Genomic DNA, 17,820 nt, shown 5'->3' with positions numbered 1-17,820 from the left:
GCAGATGGTACATGGAAGAGTGAAATGGCCAGATGTGTATGAGCCCAGAAGTAGAGTTTTACACTATTTCATCCTACTACTCCAATACACAAGTGAAAGATAAAACTTCAGAGTCAAAAGCTAGAAAGAAAATGAAAAATGATGTGTACATTGATTTCCAAATATTTTTAAATAATCCAAAGTAAGGGACATATCTCTGCTGTGCAGGACTGTTTTAATTATACATGGTTCCTAAAGACACAACTGTCTACTTGCAGGTTAAGCTATTGATCAACAGAATTTTATACAAATAAGAAAGCATTTTAGTTCTATGATGAAGCTCCAGTCATTTTGAATTTCATATTTCCTCCGTCCTGTGCTCTTCAAAAAATTATTAACTTTTAGTTAAGAATCTGACTTCTTCCTCTCAATATCAGTGATAGAAATTCATTTTCTTTCAACTGGTCTTTATCACTTTACCCTACTCTTAAACTACTTTTGATGATTACTGACCTTTTCTAACATGAATCAGACATGTCTCAATTGAAAAGCTTAGTTTAGTTTTGAGTTTTGTGAGTTTTTAAAAACCAGTTTAAAAAGCAATGAGATATTTCAGTTCAACTTTTGTGAAGTTCTAAATGATATAATGATAGAATGAAAAATATTAAGCTCACCCTATCACCCTTCAGCAACATAGGTATGGTTCACATTCCCCATGCCACCCATTCTCTCAGGACAGCAATATGGTGGCTGTCATTTCTAGCATCCTCAGCTATGGCTGACTAAAATAAGATTTTGAAGAATGAATAAGGTCTGTAAGAAGAACAGAGCACTTCAGCTGAGGGGGACGATATGTGCAGTGTACAAGAAAAACATGAAGGACATTATGACAACTTGGGAAAAGGGAATGAAGCATGATAGATTACACAATGTTGCTGTTATGGCTTTGTTTCAATGCCCCACACACACCAAAATTTTATGTGGTCATAGACTGTTTCTGAGATGGCTGAATCTAGAGTGTATGATGCTGGGATAAGGATGTTTGACTACAAAATCAGTCCACTAAATGGTTTGGTACCACACTAATGCCTGTAGTTTGGATAAGACAAAAGGGACAGAAACACACTGTTAGGGTCTTCCCTTGTTGCTTGCTTTTGCTGTCATCTGATGCCATGAACTGTTTCTCCTCTGGCATGCACCTCTACCAAGCCAACCTGCCTTGGAGCCACTCACCTGTGGACTGAAACCTCCATAAACTGTGAGCTAAATAAACCTTTCTTCCTTTAACTTTGGTTGATGCATAGTTTGTCTCAGCAGCAAGAGAAAAGTAACTAAGACAGTTGCTAAGTTAGAACAAATTTTGAGGACCTTTTATACCATTTGAAGAAATCTGAATAGATGCTAAGATAAGGGCAAGCCATTATCAACCTGTTTTCTTCTGTATTCATTTACTTCTTTCCTCTTTTGTTGCTATTTAGGTTTAAAGACAAAACTGGCCATACCTCTTAGGCTGTGTTCTTCTCCATTTATAGCACATTTCTACAGTTCAGTTCATTTAGCACCCTAATTCCATGGTTCTCAGTATGTGAAAGGGCTCTTTGGCATGAAGATAGCCGTGACTAATTCAAAGGAAGTCAATTTAAGTGGAACCCTGGAAGCCTATCACACAGTTGAAAAATACTGATACAAACAGAAAAAAAATTTAAAAGACGTGCAGTAGAGGAAAAATACATATGCTCAACTACCGAAACTGTGGTTATCCTTTTAAAAAAAGATACATTTCTTCTTTTGTGCCTGTGCAGTTGTCTACTCTGCGACCTCAGGTGGAGGACAGTTCCAGTAACAGAAAGTGTTGTCCCAGGCTCTCTTCACAGTGATCCAGATTTCACATAGGTTTATTTTGGAACTGACAGAACCTAAGCAAGTCCACCTAAGTAAAAAACATTGCAGCATATGAATAATTATTCCACAAGTACAGAGTGTGTGTGTGTGTGTGTGTGTGTGTGTGTGTAATTTTGAAACTTTAAAAAAAAATTGGACTCATTTTCTGTAATTTAGCTCTCTTAATACTTTCTACTTGGGCTCCTCCTCCAAAGAAAATTATTTTATAAGCTTTTAATACATTATCCAGTCAAAAATGTACTTGTCTTGAGACAAGAGATACTGTTCCTAGCCCACACGCGCTGCAAGACCAGCAGAAATGTGTCAAAAATGATGGAGACTGCAGTAAACAAAATAACATCCTGTCGGCAGGCCTCAAGAACTTGCAATGCTCACTCTTTACTTTCTAATAAGTACTGGTTTTATTAGATGGAACGTGCTAATATCATTTGTAAGCAAGTGTTTGTTATATAACTCATTGGATTGTGAGAAAAAGAAAAACAGGTCACTTTAGGAAGGATGTGTTGAAGAGTTTGGTGCATTGTCTGCATTTATAAACACAAATATATCAAATTCAATGCTGCTGATTGATTACTCAACTTCAGGAAGTATAGAGGTCATAATATCTATCACTTTAATTTTACCAAGTAATAAGTAGTGATGAATTTACTAAACAAATATATTTTTAAATAATTCGCTTGAGAATCCTGGAGTATAAATATGGTTACTTCAGATCTTCCCATAACTAATGTTTGTTTGGTTTAGGAGCATGGCATTCCTACTGACATGGGCTATGCAGTAGCCCCGCACCATTCAGGTGTCTACCCTGTACATGTTCAGCTTTATGAGGCTTGGAAGAAGGTTTGGAATATTAAAATCACCAGCACTGAAGAGTATCCACATCTGAAGCCAGCTAGATATCGGAGGGGGTTCATCCACAAAAACATCATGGTAAGCTTTCTTAGTTGTTCTTAATTCTGACAGACATATTCCTTGTTTGAAGAAGAAACTAAAGAGCAAAATGTTAAAAGCTTGAATATATGAAAAGCTCCAAGAATGCTGTATGGCTAAACAAGTATGTTCAAATTAGTGTTTTTTAATTAACACTAATTTTCTATGGCTAAACAAGTATGTTCAAATTAGTGTTTTTTAATTAACAGTGCTCATTAGTAGGCACTGTTGTAGAAACACTTTAAAAAGTTATCTCAAGTTTCAGAGGATTTTAGTTTTGGTGTTTTGTTTTGTTTTGTTCTGATTTTTCTTGGTACTGGGAATCAAACTAATGACCTTGCACTTGCCAAGCAAGCACTGTGCTACTGAATGATATCCCCAGCTCAGAGGATTTTAGAAGCCATCATTCCTTCAAAAAAAATTATTTACTAAATACAAGAAAAACTACACTTCCCTATATTAATCATTTTGTCCTTAGAGAAGCCAGCTAAACTCTGTTTTTTACTATATCAACCTTTAAAAAACCCTGATAACTAAACTGTCTGTAGCAAGAAGCTGTATACCATGTCCTGCATAATCATTATCGGATGATAAGTGACAGGATAAGTGATAGATGATGTCAGTGAAATGACTTCTGTCCATTGCCTAATTCTCTCCAGAGTGTCTCAAGTTTGCTTTGTTTTTACACTAGTAGCAAATGTATATTATCAAAATATGTTAAAATTTAATATTTTGTTAGACCTCTCCAAATAAATAATTACATTTTAAGGTTTCCCAAGCCAGAAAATCCAAGGAAAATACTAAAAAGATAGGAGTGGCTCTCCTAACAACTCAAAGTGATAGATTTGCACAGACACTATTCTTTGGACGTAGGTGTATCTGTTTCAACTCACATCTTGACTTTTCTCTCAGTCAGACAATGTGACAAATGTTAGGTGGGGATATAACAGCCATATTTTATCCTAGCCTGCCTTTTGTCTGGCCAGTAAAAAAAAAAAAATGGACTTACTATGCCTTAAGCTGCTGGCCCTTCTGACTAGGGAAAATTTTAAAGACATGTCTTACACAGTAGCCAAATGCTCATTTGTCATCATAAAGTAAAAGGCACTTCCATAATAGTGAACTTTAACCTTTAAAGATTAGAGGGTTCCTTTTTCTTTGTTTTGTTTCTTTTTCTGTACTGCTAGAAAACTTGCTGGGATATTTCCCTTGAGATAGGTTCAGGTTTTGTTTTTCCTAAAAACAATATTTTACCTGTATTATAAATGCATGAATCTTATAAGTCATAAAAGCTCTGAAAGATTTCTTGTTTTGACAGAACTGTCCTCGTGGCTCCACTTTTTCATAAAAAGCCTCTATATTTGGTTTGTGAGGTCTTGTATAAGAATTTCCAAGGGACTAATGTTCAGCAAGCACTTTGTAATTCAATAAGACAAAGAGGAAAGCCTAGGAGCCATCAAAATAAAGATACAATCTGATACCACAGCATGCCTTCACAGTGACACACAGAAAAGGAAAAATGAGCAAGGAACTGAAGTATGATCTTTACATCAGACATGCCTTTTGCTATTTAATATGAGGGGGAAAAATTTTAATGATCCACTCATAAGTCACATTCAAAAGACTTAAATTCATTATCCTCCCTTGTCAGCTATTGAGTCTGCTATTCCTAATCCACTTCTGCAATGTGAATATCACATGGAGACCCCATTTCCAGTCAGTCTCCAAATACCATCAGTAATTTCTTTCTAATCTCTTTTCATTTGCTTTAGAACACCCAGTATAGGGCCGGCCAAATAGCTCAGAACATTAAAGCACCTGCAAGTAAGCACAGGGCCTGGAGGTTTGATCCCTGGGCCTGCCATGCCGGCCCCGCCCCTGGGTACACTGAGACAGCAATTGAGATTGGGCGTGGTGGCATGTGCCTGTAATCCCAGCTCTTGGGAGGCTGTAAACAGGCAGATCACTATAAGTCCGGTAGTAGTGAGACCCTGAACACCCTGTAGACCCTTCCCTAAAATACAAAAAAAAAAAAAAATAGAACAACCAGTATGTTAATTAATAGCTTTGATTTTCATATGTTAACTACTGTGTTAGTTCCCTCCTTATCTATTCACAGCCTGCATGCACCTCACCACCACCACCACAGTCCACCCCATGGATGGTACCAGCACTTGGACCTTTCTGATATTTCTAACCTTTATTATTTATGGTTGTTTCCATGCCCTCTTACTCTCTTCTAAGTCTTGAAAGCAGGTTGGAAAAATCTACCTTACTTTCCACTATTTTTGTACATCTTCTACGCTCATTCAGCCAAATAGGCCTACAACAGTGTTGCTGTTTAGGAACGTTTTACTATTCTTTCACTTAGGGTGACTTTCTGGCAATTACCTAGTTCTATACCCTTTATTCTTCAGTATCAAGCATGACATCATACATAATTTACTGTAAAGCCTCATGATATATGTCAATTCATCAACAAACTCAACCTGCAGTGATCTCATCCTCCTGAGTTCCTGTATTATCCTGAGGAATATAAAAATCCTATGCATCAAGGTGTTTGAGCACTAACTCTAAAGCTTCTGAACTTCTAGTCTTGCATTTTCCAATGGGCAAAATTTATCCTTACACAGTTATATGATTAATGAAATGGCAGGACTCTACTCTAATCCATGGATGGATTGATTGATTGATTGATTGATTGATTGATTTCATACAGGGTCTTGTTGTGCAGCTTGGACTTGCAGTGATCCTCCTGTCTTAGCCTCCTCAGCACTGCTGCTTAAGCGTAACTTCTGAAGAGATCCAGAGATCTCTAAGGAATCAGATACACTCTGACTTTCTACTACCTGTTGCCAATAGAGATGCCCATTGGCATAGGCTTTCATCAGTCCTATTGACCAGGTGATCTTTACTAACCACAAGAACAAGTGACAGTTTTGCTAGTATGAAGCCTTAGATCTATGGCTTCAGGTACTGTGAGCCCAGATTCTTCCTGATAGTGGCTTTCATAACCATGCAGCTAGATTTCCAAGGGTTCCTCAGTATCTAAATTTTCAAATTGGATGATGTTACCCTATAAGAATCATGTATAGAGCAAAATACCTTTTTAAAAAAAGTCCTTCCTTCTCTAGAATGAGAAAACTGTTTAAAGGAAGCTGTTCTATGTCCTACAGCATTATAATACATGTCCTGGCCGTGAAACATGACCCTTACGGCACTCCTGATTGTCCACTTAACCTCCTGAGTGGTCCACCGCTTCACCTCACCGTTCACTGCTTCTCATGCTAATGCTTATCCTCTCAGCAGTAGTCCTTCCTGGAGTTGCAGCGTGAAGCCTGAAATTTCCTCTTCATGAGGCTCACACTTAAATAATTTAAGAAGAGAAAACAATTATTTTTCATTTCTCTCTCCACTTAACAGAAAATTACCTGGGCAACTGAGTTTTGCAGACAGCTTTCTGTGTATCTTCCACAAAATTTCATAATTTTCCAAAACAGATAATCAAACTGAAGCCTAAAAGTGATTTAGTTAGAATCGTATACTTTTAAAATGTAACTCTAACCTGACAATCACATGTGGACATTTTATCATTTAGCTTTTGAAAATATATCTTAAATTCTTCAAATGCAGAAAACACTCATCTTCATATTCTTTCATGGACGAGTACAGAGTTTAAAAAATGCATTTGTTAAGTAAAGGAAGAAATATTAGAAAGCTTTAATTTCCAGAAAATGAGGGGCCAGGGAGATACCTCAGTAGAATAAGTGCTTCCCTGGCAAGCACAAGGGCCTGAGTTCAATCCTTGGTTCTGGAAAAAAAAAAAAAAATTCAGAAAATAGCGTTTTCAAGACATATTAGAAAATATATTTAATTCAGTTAGAATACCTATTATTTTAGCCTTGTTTTGTTGTTGATCTACGTCTAACAATGTATAATGCTTTCAAAATGTTTAATGTTTTCAAGGAAAGCTAATATTCTATTAATCAAATAGAACTTCTTTGAAGTATTCCAAGATACAAGTTTTTAATGACATAACTTCTACTGATGTACTAAAACAAATAAGATACATAGTTTTATTTATTCAAAAATATATGATACATTAATTGAATTAAGATTTCCTGAGAAAACATTCCAAGAACTAGATAAAAATTCATTACAAAAAAAATTCAAGTTAAAACAAAAGTTTTTTTTTTAATTCTATATGTATAGATGGAATACATATAGAATATGGAAGTCCTGAACAGGCAGTATTTTAAAAATATTACTGGATCAAATGGACTTATGTGTCAATACTTATAAATGTGGCTTGGAAAAACTGTTTAATTTTTTTTTCCTAATTTTTTTTCTTCAAGATTCTTTTAACAGGTGATTTGTAGTAATGACTGTTGACTTCAATTTTACAGTGTAATAATTATGTTAGAGATTAACTCTTTGATCATATTTATCCCAACACAGAACTTGCTGCTGTGTCTTCTTTCTTTAGTGATAAGCGAAAAACTCACAGGATTAAAAAAAAAAAAAAGAACGAAAACAATAAAATGAAGATCTATTTGCTTGTAAAAATAAGCAACAGACTTACCTGTGTTTGATGATAAAAATGTGTAGTTTCCCAAAATATATTCACTAATTATCTGTGACTTCAAGCTAGTTCTAATATACAGAGGATGAAAAGGAGACTTTTCACTATATGATTATTAATCATTATTTATTATTTATGATACTTTCTAAGAATAAATTACCAAATGATAATCCTTTTCTTTTAACTCTTGGAACTAGCAGGCTTCACATTTAGAATTTTGAACATTTACTATATCTTGCACGAGTACTTTCAGACTAAAGCATATACTGTGATTTATGTCTCAAATATTTGTTCTAAATTAAATGTCATTTTCTAGGAGGCACATAAAGTTAATAAGTGACATAATTTTCTGAAGCATGTATAGAATTGGGCAGAAGGTCTTATTGTGTACATTTTTGCCAATGAAGATTACAATGTAGCACAGTTAATTTCAGTATTTTTAGTCTAATTTTTCCTTTTTTATTTTTTAAGACACTAAAACACTCTACTCCACAATGAAAATACTTGGAGATTTAAAGTGGAAATAAATAATTCAGAGTATATATTAGTCTAAAATACTTTTTCAGTGTGTTTCATGGTTCCTTCTGCATGAATCTCATTTTGTCCTTTCAAGAGTGGGAAGATTTTTTTCAAGTCCAGAGTTAAGTATTACCTTGTAACCAATTTTTAAGAGAAATATTGCCCACAAAGATATTGGTTGAAAGGAGCCTTTTAACCTTGTTCGTTTTTCCTTCAGGTTCTTCCAAGACAGACCTGTGGGCTTTTCACTCACACAATTTTCTACAAAGAATATCCAGGAGGCCCTAAAGAGCTAGACAAAAGTATTCAAGGAGGCGAACTTTTCTTCACTGTCGTACTCAACCCTGTAAGTACTCGGAGTTTTTCTTCAAATAGTGAAAACTGACAGGACACATGAAAATCACCCTAAAGAAGAGGCTAGGGTTTGGGTGTCAGCCATTTCAACAAGCAGTTCCAGCTCTAAAACAGTAGTAAAAACTGAAGGGTGTCATTCTAGAAATGGGAATACAATGTTTATTGTACAAGCAACGGTGACATGGTGAACTAAGGGTAGAATGCGGGAGTGCTCCAGCCAGCCGTCCTCTCTGATGGGAAAGCAAACACAATTTAAAGATTCAAAGGTGTCCAGTTTCCATTGGGAACCAGTTTTCTGGGTTTGATCTTGTTTTTCATTAAGCAATCAGCTTTACTGCTCCTTTTCTCTACTCTTCCTCATTCCATTATTCATACTTAAGAGCAATACTAGCATGAACCACTTGAAGTGTTTTTTACGTGAGGCAAGTAGTGGAACATGATGTGGGGAAAGAAAAGCCAACTGAAATAAGGTAAGTCAGGAAAGTAATTTTTCTGTGGGAAAATCATGAACATAAAAATAAAACTAAGCTCATTTGTCAGATATAAGGGTTTGCCCCCACCATTGGTAATATTTAGGATGAAGCACTCCTTCAAATGGGGTGAAAAAATTTTATCAGGATAAAAATTAAGGAGCACAGAAATAACCAGGATAAAATTTGAGAGACTCCTTTCATAACCTTAACTTTACAGGCCTGCAAATAACATTACAGACACTTTTTTATTATTTATTCTTTTTTAATAGTTGTATCTATTTTTTTAGCTTCTATAATATTTTACTTCCTAGAAATAGAGTGGAATAGAAATACAGGTAACTCCTCTTCAAACAATTCTTCAACTAGGAGCTAGGAATTATAGCTCAGTGGCAAAGGGCCTGCTTGGCAAGCTTGAGGTTCTGAGTCCTGTCCCCAGAACAAAAAACAAAGAAATAAATAAGTAAATAATAAGTAAATATATATATATATATATATATATGTCTCAATGATGTTCAGAACTGGAGACCATATAAAAATGTGGCATTGAGCCTTTTGGATATTTAGCAACTCTGAGATGCTCAAAATATAAATGATTAGAATACAAACATCATAAATAATTTGATTTCCTAACTTCCCTATTGTCTACAAATTGAAATGTCTTTAAGTCATACCATATAGCTTTTTTTCTTTTTTTCTCAATTCAGCTTATAATGCATAGGCAAAGAGAATTAAATCAATTCCTACTATTAACTGAAAATTTATCTCTGGCTCCTATTATCTTTTATTTTGTTCTTTAATTATGTATACTTGGCTTTCTCATGTAAGAGAATTCATGCATATTTAAGTTTGTGTGTCTCGACTCAGTTAAAATATTTTTTAAATTCTAACATTTCAGCTTAAGACCCTTTTGAATCCATAGATTCTGATATTTCACATTTCCTCGCATCATGAAACAATAAGACTATGAACCACTCTTACTCTTTTAACTAATAGTTGCTTTGATGATTAAGATGTTCCTGGTGATAATGTTAATTCACTATTTCCTAAAGCAAATGAATTTTATTTAACATGAAAGCAATTCAAAATTAGATCATTCTTATCTGGTAAGTTTATATTACAATTTCCACCTCTATAAAAATAATATGTTTTTCACAAATTAGAAATAAAATCATTTTTAATTTTAAAAACTCATATAAGATAGTTTGTATTACCTTAGGACATTAATTTAACCTAACTGAGCAACTCTGTTGAAGCCTTTATCAGTAATAATTGGCAATTTTATTTACCTAGGTGAAAAGACTCATTAGGAATAAAGGGTAAAATGTTTTGTAATGCTTTTTCTTGATTTAGAAAACTCTCAGGGGCCAGCCAAATAGTTCCGTGGATTAAAGTACCTGTAAGCCGGTGCAGGGACTGGGCTTTCAATCCCTTGCCTGCCTGCCAGTCCCACCCACCAGGGCGCACTGAGACAGCAATTGAGACTGGGTGTTGTAGCACCCACCTGTAATCCCAGCTCTTTTTTATTTTTATTTTATTTTTTTATTTTTTTCTTTTGTAATCCCAGCTCTTGGGAGGCTGTAAACAAGTGGATCATTACAAATCTCATCTAGTAGTGAGACCCTGAATACCCTGTAGACCTTTCCCTAAAATACAAAAAAAAAAAAAAAAAAAAAAAACCCTCTCAGAAGAGAATTTCAGGGTAACTACCTGCTTGGGCCCCCCTCTTGTCCCTCTCTTGGACAGGAGCTTTCCTTCCCTCAATAAATATATTCTGCTCAAAAAAAGAAAAAGAGAATTGCTTTCAGATAGACACTTGGACTCAAAATAAATGACAAATCTTGTCAAGTACCCTCCAATAAGTAACAAATTCAAAGCCTTTCATCTGGTACACCAGGTGCAGTACTGGAAAACAGTTCCATTTACCTGTGGACACCTGGCTGAGAAGTCTATAGGTAAGCTCAGCCAATCTGGCCATAGGGAAGTCTGCTATAATCAGGGTTACCTGCTTTGCATAATGAAGTAAGGAAAGGTGGTATCTTTCCTATGAGTTCTCATAGTAATGCTTGAGTGAAATTTGTGTTAATGTTTAAAAACTTTCAAGTGAAGTAAGACACACGATTAATTTATCAAGTGATATTCTTTATTAGGTTCAAATGAGAAAAGCTTGATGCTATCTAACTATATATTAGCTACAAGAAAGACATGAATTTTAATTATAATGAATTTGAAAGAGAGCCATTGTAAGATTTGTAATATTTCAGGGTTCAAATTACAATTATTTTTTGCCAAATGAGTTTGTTTACTTACAAAAAAGTTGATGTGTACAGTAAACATTAAACTTAACACATTCAGCTACACTGAAATTAAAAATGAAAACCTGATCAAGCCTTAATTAGTGAACTTTTTAAATTTTTTCCATACATCAATATGATATCCAGGTGCTAGAACTTAACAGTATTGTGTGGAGAATGAATCAACATAATATCATGCATCAACATAATATTAAGGTGTTAGAATAACTTATCTGTATTAGGTTAGAAATAGCTGGAATAAAATATCATTCAAAATTTATCTGAAATAGATCACAGCAAAGATAAAAACTCTTTGAATGGGATAACTTTAACTTTCTGGCCTGAAATGTTTCACTGTTACATGACATGACATGGCATGTCAATCAAGTGACTGTTATACAAACAAAACTTACAAAAACAAATGTTAGCACTGTGGAGGAGAAACAAAGCCTTGGTCATCTCTAAATAAGCATTTCCAATGCCACAGGCCTGGAATTCTCTGATGTAGATGGAATGGAGCAGTTTCAATTAATAGAATCTTGAGATTCAGTTTCAGTTGTGAAGTAGACCCGTTAGGCTCTTTAAGCCTAATCCATTAAAAAATTAATTTTTCTAACTCTTCTCATTCTGATGCTGAACTCAATTGTCAATTGACACAGGTTTGCTTTCCTACATAAATTTTGTTAGAAAAAATATGTTGATCATAGAAGATTCTACTCACTGGAACAGTAACTTGCAAAAGCAATTTTTTAAAATTGTTTTTTAATTAGTATTTTGCATGCAACCTGACCACCAGGATAGGGTCCTCTAATTGCACACATTACAATAGTTGGTTCCTGCCTAATTTATACCTTAGATGACTTTGTTTTTATTTGTTAATTTCATACTAATTTGATTTTGTCCCTGGGAAAGCTATTCTCCTCAGTGCACATATGCTATATCGGGTTTTGTAGTTCACCAGGCTGAGGAAACAAGCTCTGAAGTGCAGGCTAAATTATATATAATTTGGTATTGTTCTTCACACTCCTATCTTCCTGTGTGGAGATTTGTTTTCATGAATTTCTCTGATTTAAGGTGTAGAGACTCATACAAGTTATCTGTAAAAACGCTCCAGAAATCGAATATTCAGGAATTAAAGGGTTTAAAAGATTTTTGGAGTTCAAGGAAGCTCAGAAGTCCATGAAAACAGAGTTGCTGACTGCCAACATGTATTAGACTTTAACGTGAACAGAAAACAAGCTTTTTATGTGTCCTGCGTTTCTCTTATATCTACCACTAAAACACACAATTCTTCTTTGCCTCAAAAATTGGTTTGTTTCCAGTTCCTTAATCATCATGAATTACTCCCATACCTGGTTGAACAAGAAGTTTCCATACATCAGAAGTTTTCCGTATTAGAAATCTGCTTCAATTCTCAATGGCTGATTTCTTCACCCTCTTGTAGTTTCTTAGTTGATCTTCCCAGCAAGAGAATTGAGGTCATCCTTCTGAGTAAGCCTGAGTCAGTCTCCAGTAAGCCATCTCCTACAGAGTGGTGACCCCTGTGCATACCTCCATCCTCCTTTCTAACCATTCCTGAACAAAATTAAATAAGGGTCATTTTGTGTCAACAAAGATTTGTGAGGGGCAGGCACAATGGCTGCTCTCTAGCCGGGATCTGAATTCTCCAGAAGTCAGTATGGTCTTCCACCAATTCCAGGGATTTGGAACTAAGCTGAGCCTCTTTGTAGAGGGTATAATGATTAATTCTGAAGCTTGTAAGGCCTTGATAAGTTTCTTTTTAGGAGGGATTGGTTGATTTTATTTATCCTTTCTTGAAGTCACATGTCTTGTATTTTCCTTATTCTACAGCCTCCACACCAAAAGGGCTTATGGCATGGGGTAGGTACTTAGAAAGTATTTTATAAAGGAGTGAATTAGCACAAATGACAAAAGCTGAGGAAAGTGCTTATGCCAAAGTACACTAAGTTTGCCCATAACGGAAAGCATTCAGCCATTAAAAAATCATAATAATAGTAATGATTATTTCCATCATATTTGTTTGTCTGATTTTTATAAAATGTCTGTAAAAATGTCTGTGTCTTCCCATAGATCTGTTACTATTGTACCAGGAGATTCATAGTCACATATATTAAAAAGAATAATAATAAAGGATTATGTAATAGTTTAGGACACAAAAAGGAATTATTTTGGTATATGAATATGACAATTACAACATTAATACCTTTTTTAATTCCAGTTGTTCTCTGTCTGTATGTCATATTTTATATTTGTCATACTTGCTTTAGTGTGGATATTTGTGTACATATCTTTCCAACTACATAAGAAGCCATTCTTCAAGTTTCAAAACAGGATAGTAGAGCAGTTACAATAGTTGATGCATTGTGCATCATTGTCTTCCTAGTAGTTAATCAGAGTACAAGATATAGGCATGATATCTTGTCTCTACAATATTAGCACAAAACATTCTTTTTAAGGAACTAAGAGAATCTAACTGTATAATTATCTTAACTATCTTATCTATACATATTTTTTTCTTTTTCCCTTCCTTTCCACTTGCCCCCATTGTGTTCTCTTTTTGAAAACTTTTGTTCTAGTTCACAAAATCTGTTGTACAATTCAGATCCTATTTACTTGTTCAGTTTCTCACACTGTTGAGACAATACTTTATTTATACATATGGGGAGGCCATTCTTCTTTTAATGTATTTAGTATAGAGTCTACAGGGTCTCACTACACACATTGTATTAGTAGTGATCCTCCTGTGTTTAGCCTCCCAAGCACTGGAATTACAGGCACATGCCACCATGCCCAGTTTCAATCACTGCAGTGAGCCCCCAGAGTGGGGTCGGCAGGAGAGGCCATTCTTGATGAGAATTATTTATGTTTGTGCTTCCCATAGATCAATATTTTAAATACAAATATGGTCCACTAAATGTTTTCAAATGACTGAATTAATAGATGAGTTATGTTTGGGGCATGATTTGATTTATGGCATATTCAAATATGAATAATAAGACTGACATCAGTAAAAGTACATTCTGGAAAATTCGCTGATTGCAAGTAAATAAAAACTTTTAGCAGGCTTTGGCAAAGTGATGGTAAATTAACTTGATGTGGGAAAATGGGCTGTTGATACTGGAAAGGACTAGCAAGGCTATTTTCTTAAGCTCCTAACTTGGGATGTAGAACTCCATGCCAACAAGGTGACTTACTTTGCTTAACTTTCCTTCTGTAATATTTTTATAAGAACATTTTAGACTCTAAGCTCAGTGCTTCTACCACTACAACACATTGATTCCACATCCCTGGTTATAATGGCCTTAATGCAATGGAGATTACCTCTTAATATAACTTCATTATCTAGTACTGGGAAAATGTGTAAATGGCATAAAATTTCAGGCCATTATCTAGGAAAAAGCTAGTCATTTCTATGTTGAGTAAAAATAATAAGAAATTCTTTAAAGAAAATCTGTAATAAGCAGACTTAATATGTTATGGCTAAGGGGAAACGTCTAATGTGCTTTTAAAACACTATAAACAGCTATGTCATTTTTATTAAAATAATAAATCTTATTGACATTACTTATAAATTGATAATATTTTTAAAGCCAAAACTTTATTTCATTCATATACTATCCTCCATATCATCCATTAATGTTCTTCACTACAAAGTGTAGTATTATATAATTACTTGCCACTGCCAGACTATCAAACACACAGGAAAAATTTAAGTCTGACTTATCTCCATACTTAAGATAACCAATAGTTACGCTGAAATGTTGAAGGCCCTGGGTTCCGAGCCTGGTACTGAGAAGGAGGAAGGGGGTGGGGTCTGGAAGAAAGCAGTTTTTCCAAATCGATCACACCACATAAACACACAAGTATGACACTAGAATGTCATAGCAAAGACTTCTCACTGTCCTGCACCCTGTGTTACACTTGTTTCAAGAGGATTCAGTGTTTAGCATGCATAGCAAAAGAAGACTTGAAATTGGGGTCATTGCAATGACCTGAGCTATCTGGCTGGCCCAAGTGGAGTTTTTGGAGTCTTCTTTGTCAAGTATCATGTCATCCACAAATAATGATAATTTCACTTTTTCCTTTCCTATCATTATTCCTTTTATGTTTTTCTTTTGTCTAATTGCTTTTGCTAAAGTTTCCAGGACTGTGTTGAATAAGAGTACAGACAGTGGACATCTTTGTTATGTTCCTGATTTTAGAATGAAAGCTTTCAGATTTTTGTCCATTTAGTATGATGGCTACTGATTTGTCATAGAAAGCTTTTACTAGATTGAGATAAAGACCTTACATTCCAATTTTCTGTAAGGTTTTTATATAAATGGGTTATGGACTTTGTCAAAAGGTTTTTCAACATCAATTGAGATGGTGATATGATTTTGTCCTTGCCTCTGTTAACATGGTGTATTACATTTATTTATTTACATATGTTGAACCCTCCCTGTATTCCTGGGATTAATCCCACTTGGTCACTGTGTATAATCTCGATGATTTGCTGCATTGTTTGTCAGTATCTTAATGAGGATCTTTTCCTCTAAGCTCATTAGGGATATGGGCTTGTAGTTCTCTCTTAGATGAGTTCTTCTCCAGTTTTGGCATCAGGGTAACGCTTGCTTCCAGGAATGAATTTGGAAGTACTGCTTCCCTTTCAGTTTCATTAAAGAATCTGAGAAGTAGTGGTACTAAATCTTAGATGATGTTAAATCTATAGATGATCTTACAAATTTCTGCAGGCTCTGTTGTGATTTCATCCTTTTCATTCCTAATTGTGTAAATTTGAGTCTTTTTTCATAAGGTTGACTAAAGGTTTGTCCATTTTATTTGATCTTTCAAGAACCAACTCTGATTTATTGAGTCTTTGTATTTTTTTAGTCCCCAGTGCATTAATTTTTATTCTGATCTTTATAATTTCCTCCCTCATGTGAGCTTTTAGCTTAGCCTGCTCTTCCTTCTATAGAAGTTTGAGGTTCACCATTAAATTGCTTATTTGTGCTGGCTCTGTTTTCCTGATATGGGTTTTCACTGTAAATTTTCACTTTAGGACTGCTTTTATTGTGTCCCAAAAGTTATAGTATCTTCTAAGGTCCTCATTAATTTTAGAAATTTTCTAATATCTTCTTTAATTTCATCTGTGACTCACTGGTTGTTCAGGAGGGTGCTATTTAATTTCCATGTGCTTATGAAGTGTTTGTGGTTTCTTTTGCCATGGTGTTCCAGTTTCATTGCACTACAGTCTAATAATATGCATGGGATAATTTTGATTTCTTTGTGTTTATTTAAGCATGTTCTATGAGCTAGAATGTGATCTATTTTGGAGAGAATCCTGTGTGCAACTGAGAATAATATGTATTCTGATGCTGTGGAGTAGAACACTGTAGACATCTACTAAATTCAGTTGTTCAAAAGTTTGTTTCAGTTCTATTATTTCATTGTTGATTTTTTTTTGTATAGAGGATCTGTCTTCTTATGACACTGGAGTATTGAGATGCTCCAATACAATTTGTATTAGTGCTTATTTGATTCTTCATACCTGTTAATATTTGTTTTACATAGTTGGGTACACTGATAATTGTTATTTACATATTTACTATTGTCATCTCTTGGATTGTTCCCTTTACAAGAATGTAGTAACCTTCTTTGCCTCTCTTAGTCAGTGTTGGCTTGAAATTCACTTTGTCTACAAAGAGAGTAACTACCTCTGATTTTTTTTTCTGGGTTCCTTTTATATTGAGTATTGGTTTCCAGTCTTTCACTTTCAGTCTATGAATTTCCCCCCTTTTTTAAATTTAGTTATTTGGTACAGGATCTCGCTACAAGCGTGGACTCTTAGTGATCCTCCTGTCTCAGCTACCCAAGTGCTAGGATTACAGGCACGCACCACCACACCCAGTTTCAGTGGCCAGTTTTGTGCCCAGGCCCAGCCCCAGCACAGCTTGTGGTACACAGGATTGAACCCAAGTCTTTGCACTTGTCTGCCAGGCACTTAGACCACTGAGCCATCTCCCCAGCCCCTATGTATTTCTTTTTTGATTAAATGTGTTTTTTTTTTCTGTGCAGCATATTTTGTGTATTGCCTCTTGATTTATTTTGCCATTGTGCTCTTTTGATTGGTAAATTGACGCTATTAACAGAGATGGTTATAAATTATATGAATTGACTTATCTTTGTCAGAGTATTTTTTCTGTTGTTATCCTCTCTCTCTCTCTCTCTCTCTCTCTCTCTCTCCCTCTCTCTCTCTTTGTTTGCCTTGCCTGATGGATTTCTTCTTTTGAGGTCCATGGCATTCTAGTCCTTGCTATCTCTTCCGTAATGTCCTTTAAAATATTTTGGAGTGCTGGTTTGGTAGTCATATATTTTCTCAGATGTTCTTTGTGTTGAAAGTATCTTATTTCTCTATCCATTTTGAAAGGTAGTTTTGTGGGGTACATCAGTCTGGGTTGAAGTTGGTTTTCATTTAGAGCTTAGAATACTCGAAGCTCTCCTCGACTTGAGCATCTGGGCTGAGAAGCAAGCTGTGATTCTGATGGACTTTCCTTTACAGGAACGTCTTTTGTTTCTTTTCCTAACAGCTTTTAAAATTATTTTCTGTATTGAATTTCTGAAATCTTGACTATGATATGCCTGGCTGAAGATTTCTTCTCTCTCTCTCTCTCTCTCTCTCTCTCTCTCTCTCTCTCTTTATCATGTCTAATTGGAACTCTATCTGCATCACTGAATTATAGGTCAGATTCCTGTTCTCTACTGGGGAAGTTTTCTGTGATAACATCTT

General features: G+C 35.0%; 1 protein-coding gene across 2 annotated transcripts in view; it reads left to right on the top strand.

Moving 5' to 3' along the window:
- Positions 1 to 17,820, top strand: part of Ndst3 (N-deacetylase and N-sulfotransferase 3) — a 191,109-nt gene that overhangs the window by 88,112 nt on the left and 85,177 nt on the right. For both annotated transcript variants that reach the window (XM_004644255.2, XM_012517591.1), the window contains 2 exons: positions 2,626 to 2,811; positions 8,130 to 8,258. In XM_004644255.2, coding sequence (XP_004644312.1) covers positions 2,626 to 2,811; positions 8,130 to 8,258 — 315 coding nt within the window. The remainder of the gene's footprint in view (positions 1 to 2,625; positions 2,812 to 8,129; positions 8,259 to 17,820) is intronic.

Source organism: Octodon degus, unplaced genomic scaffold, assembly GCF_000260255.1.
Source record: "Octodon degus isolate 3935 unplaced genomic scaffold, OctDeg1.0 scaffold00196, whole genome shotgun sequence".
Lineage (NCBI taxonomy): Eukaryota > Metazoa > Chordata > Mammalia > Rodentia > Octodontidae > Octodon > Octodon degus.
This window is presented reverse-complemented; position numbering and strand designations above follow the sequence as displayed.